This window comes from Podarcis bocagei, assembly GCF_964188305.1.
Source record: "Podarcis bocagei genome assembly, chromosome: 3".
Classification (NCBI taxonomy): Eukaryota; Metazoa; Chordata; class Lepidosauria; order Squamata; family Lacertidae; genus Podarcis; species Podarcis bocagei.
The window spans coordinates 49,728,987-49,740,295 of record NC_138127.1 but is presented as its reverse complement, the minus strand read 5'-3'; the positions used below and the strand labels follow the sequence as shown (position 1 = coordinate 49,740,295).

The following is an 11,309-nucleotide window of genomic DNA, read 5'->3' as shown; positions in this document are numbered from 1 at the left end:
CAGCCGCTCCGCCTCCTACCTGCATTCTAGTCCCCCACCTCTGCGTGGTCCGTTTAGATCCCGATCCCCCCCGGAAACATCGGCTCCATACACTCCGTTCCGGGGCTGTAGAGTCGGCGGCGGCCCCGCTCACCTCTATAGAGAGATGGAAGCGGAGAAGGGGCGAGCGGTGACCGCAGGGGAAAGGGAGGCCTGGATGGACCTCGCTGTAAACATGGTGAGTGAGTGGGGGTGGGGAGCGGAGGGACTGGATAAAATAACGGTCGCCTGAGTTGTGGCTGGGATGCTCGTCGAAGCAAAAAGGAGGCTCATGGCGCGTTAAATGCCTAGGCAGATTTGTTGTCATCTAAGGGTGTAGGAGCTGGATTAAGCCAAAGGCCCACCGAGGACACTCAGTACAGCATCTAGCCTTCGCAATATCCCTAGGCCTGGGGGAAGCCCGCAAACCCCTTGTCAGTGCAGATTCTCTCAAGGGCCATGCGAGACATGTATGGATAAAGGAAGTGTGTCTTTCCTTTAGTACCCTTGGGTGCAGCTCACAAGCCCGAAAGGTTTGAATTCATTTAAACTAGCTAGGTGTTATCTTACCACCTTCCCCCCCCCTTCCTATCTTGGGCTTCAACATCCTCTCTGCATCGTCTATTATCACCAGGATGGACCTTCTTTCCATTTGGGTTAAGACAGAGGCAAAGTAGTTTGTTGAGCAGTTCTGACTTCTCTCGTGTCCTCCAACAGCATTTCTCCCATCTCCATGCAGACGACCTAACCTACTACTTGCTTGTTTTTCCTATTGTTTTGAACATAGACAAAGAAACATTTGTTTGTAACTTCTCTAACAAGCCTGAGCTCATTCTGAGGATAGATGTAGATAAGGGGTAGCAAAATATAATTCTCCTCTTCTCTTCCCTGCCCTGCATTTTGGCTTCATTTAACATCTAGCCTGATGAAAAGTTTAGGAGAACTTGAAAGCATGCACTCAAATTTGTGATATTATTGCAGTGATATTGTGATATTATTAGGGCTAGATATTGCCCTAATGTGGGTTTTTGAATTTTTATTGTGTTCTAACATGGGTGCCTTTGTTTATTATATGGAAAGGGGGAACAGAATAATTTCCAACCTTACTATTAAGAGTAATCCTTGGGTAAGAATACATTGGAATTGGCTGCTTTCTTAATGCTGGCTTGTGGGGTGGGAGGATTTGTAACGCAATGTACTTTGCCCTGGTGTATATAATCAGTGATAAAGCTGCTCTTGTTGATTCATTTTGTGTCTGATAGGCTAAAGAAGCACTAGAGAGTGGTGAAGTACCTGTTGGTTGCCTCATGGTCTACAATAATGAGATCATAGGGAAGGGAAAGAATGAAGTTAATGAAACTAAAAATGTAAGTTATTTAACTGAATTAAGCTAATGTAAATCACTGCACTACATATGTGGGTAAAAACTCCTTAAGTTGGTATAATTGTAATCATTTTTGCAGTCCAAAAACATGCATCTTGTGTAACTTCTGAGTGGCATATGTACACTGCTGTCTCTGGAATATTTGCATGTTTGTGCTCCTTCTTTCTGGAAATTAGGTGTGTAAAGCACTGTGTTTTCAGTAGTTCTCTGCAACTCTTGAACATCTTACAATGGGAAAAATATCACCTGGCATCCTTCCTACTGTAATTCAGAAGGGCCATGACAACATTCCTTTTCTACAAGGCATTTGGCATAGCACTGATTTCTGAATGCTGGTGAGAATTCATTTTCATTACTTTTGGTCCTTTGATTTGTTGTTTCAGCTTCTGTATTTTTATCATAATTGTATCTGGCCTTTCTGCATATTAATGCAACTGCATTTTAATTAAAGCTTTTTTTAAAAAAATAGTGTCATTCTTAAAAGCAGCAGCTTTTCCCTGAAATATTTTCAGGACACAGCTAAAGCTGAAAAGATGATACAGTGGTGTTTATTTATTTTTTAAAAAAACATTTTAACTTTGTTAACAATCTCAAAGATTTTCTGATCAAAAGTTGATGTGTTTTTCATCTTATTTTTATAAATGTTTGCCAAGAAAAGTTGCAGTTTACTGACAGTATTCCATTCACAAAATGCATGCATGTTTTTGTTGTGGCTGTGTGGGGTTTTTTAAGCTCTGGTATCTGTGCCCTAGTACAAAATGTGAGAAGTGATCCTGAGCTGGATTGTATGTTGAACAGCATAATAGACTTGTTTTAATCTGCAGCTGGGGGAGTTCTCCGTTCGGATAGTGCAGCCAATACTTCTCTGAGCTGACCCTTCTGAATTGTCTGGCAGGAGTTGGAGCAAATATTACGAGCGTGTTTTTCCCTCTGGCAGCTTCCTTGCCTGCTCTTGTTTTCCCTCCTTCATGCTTCTGTTTCTGTTTGAACGTGCATTGTTTGTTCTTTTGGCTGTAACAGTTATCTGGCACACTAAACCTCACTTGCAAGCATAACCTGCCTTTGGTTTGCCTTTGAAGATGTTTCAGCGATAACCTCTAGCATCCAGTTGGTCATTTGAGTATGCATATATTACATAGCACAGCAAACCTAACAGATCTCTCTGAGTTGCTCACAATCAAGGGCAAAATTCAAAGCATCAAGGTAACAGTGTAACAATATTACAGTGATACCTCGAGTTACATACGCTTCAGGTTCCATACACTTCAGGTTACAGACTCCGCTAACCCAGAAATATTACCTCAGGTTAAGAATGTTGCTTCAGGATGAGAACAGAAATCGTGCTCCGGCGGCGCGGCAGCAGCAGGAGGCCCCGTTAGCTAAAGTGGTGCTTCAGGTTAAGAACAGTTTCAGGTTAAGAACGGACCTCCGGAATGAATTAAGTACTTAACCCGAGGTACCACTGTACCTTGGATGGCAGGGAAAGTACACTTCCTTGGATGATCTAACTGCATTGTGGTGATGGCAATATCACCACATAGGATGCATATTAGGATGCAGTATTTCAAATAAACTGTGCCTAAGATATTAGGACTTCTATGATCAGTTACATGTGTGTGGGGAGTTCCTATATCTATCCACCTCCTGAGAAATAAGATATTTTGTGTAGAGATGATTGTGCACTGCCCTGAATAGGTGCCTAACTTATCCTATACCCACAAATATGCTCTCACACAGAATTGTTCCAAAAAGAGTTAATTTATAGAAAAATAACAAGATCATTCTTATAAGAAGTAACTAGTGTGGTACAGCATGAAATCACGGTGCATTTAAACCAGTATCCTAACACATTAACACTCCTTGTCTGACAGTCTGTCCTTTGTTTTGTAGGACTAGCATGGTGATAAGAATAGTTTGTGTATATATCTTAAGTTCCCCCTTTGTTACTGCTGTAGTGAAGTAGTTGCCCATTCCCACCATTGGAGGCTATCAGTGTAGCTGGACAGGCTAAAGAATAAGATGTGTGTGGCAAATTCATTCACAAGAATGGGTTCCATGTGAGTCCCGACAAGGAGGAGATGGGAGGTGAAAAGCTGTGCTGTGATATCAAACCTCCCCTCCAAAATGCGGATCATTCATAAAAGGTAAGTACAAGAACTAAGAGGACTATTAGGTGTGTAGGGATGCTGTGAACTGGCCTGAAATCTTTGTATGGTCAGTAAACAAATTTTAATAATAATAATAATCATGATAGTGTCAGCTCTGGGACAAAGAAGGTGGCTGAACATTTCCTGGAGTGCTTGACACTGTTCATGGTGTCTGCTGATCCTGATCTTTCGGAAGTCTGGCTAAAATATAAATTCATTTGCAAAACTGTCTTATAACATTGGTTTACAGACAAATACATAAGATACTAATAATTCTGTTTGGTATGTACTTGTTATCAGTTATTTACTTTTAGATCTCTACTTTGATCTGAAATCATTTGTGGAACAAGTTATTGCAAGGCAAACAGTCTACCTGAAGGGATTTAAAATAATGTTCATAAAACTTTAGCATATTAAGACAGAACAGTAATTAATCTACCCAATGATTAATTTGCTTTCTGTTTTTGATCGCTATCTTAACAGCAACAGAGTATTAAAGAAGTGGAATTCAATGAAATATATAGGCTTCATTTATCATAAGCCAAGCAGCCTTAAATAGCTTTAAACATCTCTTATCAAAATATGTGTTTTGTTTTGTCACTAAATGGTGTGTTAAAGCATTTAGGCTAATGCACCAACTGCAGTTCCTATCCATGCTCTTGTTAATCTCCTATTTAGGCAAGTATAATGTTTTGTACATGGGGTTGTGTTTGAGGAATGGACATAACAATAAGTTCATTATGCAGTGGCTAGACTGCTAAGAGAGAACTGACATCCAGATCATAACTTGCCAGCCTTGAAATAACTGCTCCAAGTCTATGTCTGAGCACAATTCTTTGGACTGGTTTTAGTCTCTAAACGCTGAAATGACTTTGAATCTTGGGTGCCTTCTCCTACATGAATCTGTTCAAGTATGACGATGATCCTCAGAGCCTGTTCTCTGGTCCCACTGCCATTGGAGGTGAAGCCAGACCAATGGTTGTAGCCTCCAAGCACTGAAGTGTTTTCCCCAGAGACATTGAGTCTGCTCTTTTTATCTTCCCAAATCTTTTAATTCTTGTTTTTTGAAACCTGTTTCATATCTCTCTCTCTCTCTCTCTCTCTCTCTCTCTCTCTCTCTCTCTCTCTCTCTGTGTGTGTGTGTGTGTGTGTCATTGTTCCTATTTTAAACGAATTTTTATGTAAGCCTTGTCAGCTTATGAGCAGGGTAAAGAATATCAAAATGTAAATAAATGAATGAAATGGAGGTAATCGGTCTGTCTGTGAACAATACTGACATTCTATTGAGCCTAGAAGCATTTTCAAATGCTCCTAATTGAAAGTGACTCTGGATGGAATATGTGAACACGCCTAAAGCTGTTGAAAGAGGGAGGGTGTCTTGCATGGTATCCTTTGAGCTCTTATGACTAGTAGGTCTCATCGCCTCCCTCATATTTATTCATAGACTGAGTTAGATACAAAATAAGGATGCTGATATCTTGACAAGTAAGGAAAGCATTTTGCCTGTAGCTGAGCATTTCCCCCCAACTGGCCACTTTCTGTCTGACCTCTCTGTCCTTGCATGAATGGTAATCTGGGTAAAAACTGGGATGTTTTCAATAATGGAAAAGCTGATTAACATAACATTTGTTAACCAAGGATAAAGAGAAACAGAGGTATTGTGCATTTTCCCTTTATAGCAGATTTTGATAAGGAAGAAACTTTCAATAAAGTGCCAACAACATACTCTGCTTTTCTATTTTACAAGAGGAAATTTACCGCTTTGAAATGAAATTTCTGCAGTTATTATGACCATCTTTTATATGGTTTTAGTGGTTAAGCTTTGGCATCACTGAAGATCCTACCCTATTGCCTTCCTACTAAAAATAGCAGGAATCCATCCATTCAGATTGATACATTACTATTTGGTGTAAATACTGATGTTATTTCCCTGTATCCCCACAGGCTACTCGCCATGCAGAAATGGTAGCAATTGATCAGGTCATGGACTGGTGTCGTCAGAACAAGAAGGAACCCAGGGAAGTATTTGCGAACACAGTGCTATATGTCACTGTAGAGCCCTGTATAATGTGTGCAGCTGCTCTGCGAATGATGAGTATCCTTTGGAGAATTATCCATTGGTATGTTAATTTCATCTCATGTATCGGTTGCTAACAAGCTAACAGAGGGCAGCTCTGTGTTGACATGAGGCCTGTGTCATTGGGTCTAAGGGGATTTGTTTGTGCAGAGATGATGGGCGTAAGGAGAGCTGTGCTGGACAAGTTCAAAGACGTAACTGGTCCAGCATCTGTTTCCTACTGTGCTGAACCAGATCCTAGGAAAGCCAACAAGCAGAGCGCATTTCTATGTCCCTCTGCTATTCCCCAGGTTCTGCACCTAAGGAGAAGAAGTTTAATTTAGCAAGTAATTGTGTGGGTGAGTCTAAGCAAGGAATGGGTGCCGGGTGTAGCCAATGCTACAATGAAGCAGGGTGAGGCAGCTTGCATCAGGTGGCAATCTTTGGGGTTATCATGACTTAGTTTATAATTATTACCTTCCCTGGGTGGTGCTTGTGCCTCAGGGGCCAAAGTGTATTGTGCCATCTCTGCTCTGGGTTAGGATAGGGTTGCTGCATTTCAATAAGTAAAATTCCTGACACCCGCAAAGTTGTTGAGCAAGCATAACCTGCCCACCCAGCTGGTTTACTCTTGAGGACCCCAAAATTGTTTAGCTTTTTTTGGGAAACAAACCCACATTGTTGAGCTTTTTGGGGGGGAACCTCCCCCCCCCCAATAGTGACTTTAAGCTTTTGGAGCTGTTTCCTCTGCTTTCCCCCGCATCGCGTTGCCATACATCTGGGTTTCCCCTGACATTTTGGCAATTCATCCAACACAATTTTTACACCCAAAAACCAGGACATGTCAGGAATTTTCCTGACGTATGGCAAGTCTAGGTTAGAAAATTTGGAAAGGATACAGTAGTGGTAGTTATTGCTCTCAGATTGTGGGCAGAGGGGAACACTGAATTAGCAGCAAAGGAGTTGAATTAAGTGGGGGAAGTTTTGCCCAGAGATATGACCAGGCAGTAGTGTGTCTGTGGAAAAGAGAAGTTTATAGCATACGTGAGAAAGGAGGGAGGCATGGGTTTGAGACCAGCACAACTATATAGCCTATTAAATGAGGGTAATTCTATTCTATGCTCCTTCTTTTCTTAACTTACATATATAAATCCCACTGGTTGTATATGGCTGCCAGAATGAACGATTCGGAGGCTGTGGTTCGGTTTTGAACATCTCTTCTGCTACCTTAACAGACACAGGGGAACCATTCCAGGTGAAATACTTGTCACGGATGTGTGTGTTTTTAAAAAACAACAACAAAAATTGGCCCTCCATCTGTTTTTGGAGTACAACTTCCATCATCCCTAGCTAACAGGACCAGTGGGTAGGGATGATGGGAATTGTAGTCCCAAAACCGCTGGAGGGCCAGGTTTGGCCACCACTGGTGTAGAAGAACCAAGTGCATGTTGATGGTACAACCTTATCCAGAGAGAAATTATTCTAAAGGTGCATCGTTGTCAGTACTTTAATTCTGAAACTACCACTGAAATTCATCCTTAGCACTATTGTGTCAGCATTTCTCCAGTGATAGTTTGGTGCTGAATCAACATTCAGAGAGACTTCAAATAGCTTTATTATCTAGAGCAGCCACTCTCTTCCCACCCCACAAACAGAAATAGTAGGCTGGAGTGTTCTTCCATAATATAGCATCTTCAGGGCTCCTTTATTTTATAGAGATTATAATTCATCCTTGTTTGAGGTGTGAGGGAATGCAAACCATAAATTGTAAAATTAGCTGCAATAAAAATGGATTCAGTGAATGGTTAGGGAGCACTTAATTGTGCAGCATTGGTGACGCTAAGTGGATCTGAGTAGTCCATGTATGGAAGACCACAATAAATCTTATGTATCCTCCCTTTAAAAACAAAGAACAAGTTGTAAACTTAATAAATAATACACTTTATATGGATGAAGGTTTATCAGAATAGTTGGAAACCATTATAGGACCATCATTGGTTGTAATTTTGTTTAAAAGAGAAAAAAGGGCACTTTAGCATAGTGATGACACTAGCTCTACATCATGGCAACTATGTGAGAAGAAATGTCTTGCATTTAAGAAATTTGATTTCCAGTCTCAAACAATTGCAGTTAATGGCAATTATTCCACCAAGTGTGTGCATACTGCTTAAATTAGGGCATTCATTGAAAGCATCCTATTTTGTGTATGTGTGTAAGCACTGTCACTTTCACTCACACATGTCAAGAAATAAATGATAACGGAAAGATTTGTGAGTGGAAAAAGTTGCAACATAACTAAATTATTTTGATAGGTCAAGGACGTTTTGCTGCTAGGCGAAAAGCACACCCACAAAGGCAAGTTCCTTGGCACAAACTCATAGATTCCTGTTCAACAAACCATGGTTGGTTGGAATAGGAAGAGCCTGTGTATGTGCACACTCTCACTTCCCTCCTCTCATATGCCTTCATTCATTACTTTGGAGGCTTGTTAAACCCACAGTTGCTTCTAATGTCCAAACCAGGAAACTGTTATTTTAAGCTATCCCTACAAACCAGGCTATCACACTATAGTTATTATCTGTAAGCCAGTCAAGATGAATATAATAACGGTTTGGAAACATGCTATTTACATGTGTAAATTGGATACCCTCAGTGGTAAGCCATTTTTGTTATTGAAAGGTATTGCTTTGTCTTTAAAAAAAACTCCAGTATGAAGTTGTTCAGTGGATTTTCTTTTGCCCCTGGAAGTTGAATACAGTGATATCAGAAGTCACATCTGCTGACGTTCTTTATGCTACTAAAGAGTCAGATAACCTCTTTGGGATACAAGCCGGTTAATCTGGGAGGCTTTATGAACAAAATATTCCAATCTCTACAGTGCATAGCTGGTTATCGATCTGAAGAAGCTGTTGAAATGCTGAAAACCTTCTACAGACAAGAAAATCCAAATGGTAAGTACCCTCTTGTTCTAATTCATGTTGGCTTTTACATCTTTGAACATTAATGCTTATGTTTTCTTTTCTTTTCTTGTGGCAGCACCAAAATCAAAAGTTCGAAGAAAGGAATGCAGTAAGTGAGTGGTTGTGATGGATAGTAAAGCAAAGCTGGAAGAATGACAAGTCTTTGAAAAGGCTGGCCAGTATTGACCTTCCCTCAGTGTATTTAATCCTGAGAGGTGGAGAAAAACATGTCTGTTACTCTGTAAAATGTCCAAAAGTATCAATAATTGAAAGATAATAATCGAATTGTCAAATATGGCTTTTGGTTAAAATGTTTGGCTTTTTATAAGGAACAATAGAAAGGAGTGGTATCCTTCAATAATTAAATAGTTAAGTCTTATCTTTCATTTCACTCCTTTATTGTGAATAGTATTTTATAGAGGCATAAATAACTGTAAATATGAAAAGAGACAAGGTATTCTCTAATTTTTTTCCTTGGTTATATGTATTTTCTTTTTCTTTTGTATTTTCTTTTGTTGTAAATATGTATGTTTTCTAATTTGTACTTAATAAATTGAAAAATTAATAATAAGAAGATGACATTGTTGTAACCCTACTAATTTTGAACTGATCAGCTGGAAGACCAACTATCCTGAAAGTACTTAGTTTGGCAGGTATGACTTCTTGTCACTGATGCCATGCACACACATGATGATATACCAGCCAGTGCACATACCAAGTTCTGTTTACATTTAAACCACTTAACAACATACAAAAATTCAGTGGTCTCAGAGTTCTGCATGCTCCATCAGCTGGAACAGAACCATCACATCCACTCATGCAGCTAGAAACCTGTGTGAGCAGTGGCTGTGATCCTGAAAACTGTAGGACCAGTCTTATTAGCTCTAGGACATACGAAGCTGTCACATGGAGTCAGACCATTGGTCTATCTAGGCTAGGATTACGTATTCTGATTGACAACACCTACGGACTACTTAACTGGAAACAGGGAGATGAAATAGGGACCTTCTCCTCATAAAACATGTGCTCTTCCAGTGTGCTACAGCCCTTTCCCTTGTATCCTAGACAGATTTATAGTTGGTATTACTTAAAAGTAAACCTGCTTTCCTCATCACTTTGTGGTGCACGTTTCCAATGTATACATAATTTGGAGGAATTCAAAGGTAAACTAGCAAATCCCAGACAATGGCTTGTTTATATTGATCTCAATTAAGACATTCATGATTAAGAAAGCTTGACTATGGTTTGTTCATGATGTCTGAGTTGACAAACCATGGTTTATGACCATATTTGGTTGTGTGTACTTTTTCAGGTTACGTCATCACTATAGTTAGCAAACAGTTTCTTTTTCTTATATGCTTGTGATAGAAAACCGCCTTGAAAACGGAAGTCTAGCATACCCAGTATTTTTTGAATGAATATTTTGTTTCATAAGATTCATACATTGCTTTATTGTTCTTTTAAAAAAAAAAAAAGAGGTCAAAGAGGAATATTGAGAAGTAGATTTCCAGAGGAACTTTTCCTAGTATAAGGTAACTAGGCAGGAAAATGGAAAAAAGAAATGCCTAAAGCTTAGAGCTGGCACTTCAGTGCTTATTGGGTTGTTCCTTGACCGTATTCTGATTACAATCCAGAAGAGGGCCTTGCTGTTCTAATAATGAATGGCCCAGCAGTTTGACATGGAGCTCTTATTCCTGCAGAATGTGCATGCTGAGCAACTCAACAGGCTGGGAAGCAGTCAAGCAGTGTGCCTTATAGATTTGTATATTATGGACAATTCCAATAGTTAGACAAGTGAGAGCCACAGTTGTTGCACTATTTTTATTTCTCTATTAAACAGATAAACAAATTCTGAAAAGGGATGAAGTGCGTTCCTGATGGTTAAATAATAAAAATGAATACATCTGCCACTTGCCTCCCATGCTTGGCTTCCATTGACATATAATAATTTCACACTGTGCACGGCAGAAGGGCATTTTGGGGGTGGGGGGAGGTAATGTTAAGGTAGCTATATTAGCACCTCATTTCTTAAGCATTAAACTTGGAATTAGGCCCCACTGGTTTCAAATACAGCATTTCTATAAGCAAACTGATTTGGCCTTTAAATGGTAAGTTGTCTGCGCAGAGAATATGCCCCCTCTATGCCCTGCATAGCACCTGGGACATCATTTGTGTGATGAATATATTTCATTAATAGTTATAGGTAAGGATGATGCAAGGTGCTTTTCACAGTGCAGTCCTATGCATGTCTACCTGGAAGGTGAATGGAATTTACTCTCAGATATGTGTTTTTGGGTTGCAGCCTTAAACCTACAGTTTGTGCCTCTCCCTTATTAATCTGTCTTCAGTCACAATGTGATGATAAATGCTTTAAGTACATACAGTGGTACCTCGCAAGACGAATGCCTCGCAAGACGGAAAACTCGCAAGACGAAAGGGTTTTTTGTTTTTTGAGCTGCTTTGCAAGACGATTTTCCCTATGGGCTTGCTTTGCAAGACGGAAACGTCTTGCAAGTTTGTTTCCTTTTTCTTAACACCGTTAATACAGTTGCGACTTGACTTTGAGGAGCAACTCATAGCACGCGGTGTGGTAGCCTTTTTTGAGGTTTTTGAAGACTTTGGTGATTTTTGAAGCTTTTCCAAAACTTTTCAGACACCGTGCTTCACAAGACGACAAAACTCGTGGAACGAATTAATTTCGTCTTGCGAGGCACCACTGTATTAGAGTCTAGTGCGGCTGGCAG

At 39.9% G+C, this 11,309-nt stretch overlaps 1 protein-coding gene across 1 annotated transcript; it reads left to right on the top strand.

Moving 5' to 3' along the window:
• Window positions 1-83: 83 nt before the first annotated feature.
• On the top strand, window positions 84-10,473 carry ADAT2 (adenosine deaminase tRNA specific 2). Its single transcript, XM_081186330.1, has 6 exons — window positions 84-217; window positions 1,281-1,385; window positions 5,494-5,644; window positions 6,754-6,860; window positions 8,484-8,556; window positions 8,642-10,473. Exons 1-6 carry the CDS (start codon window positions 146-148, stop codon window positions 8,680-8,682), a joined length of 549 nt encoding a protein of 182 aa, XP_081042456.1. The 5' UTR covers window positions 84-145; the 3' UTR covers window positions 8,683-10,473.
• Window positions 10,474-11,309: the final 836 nt, after the last annotated feature.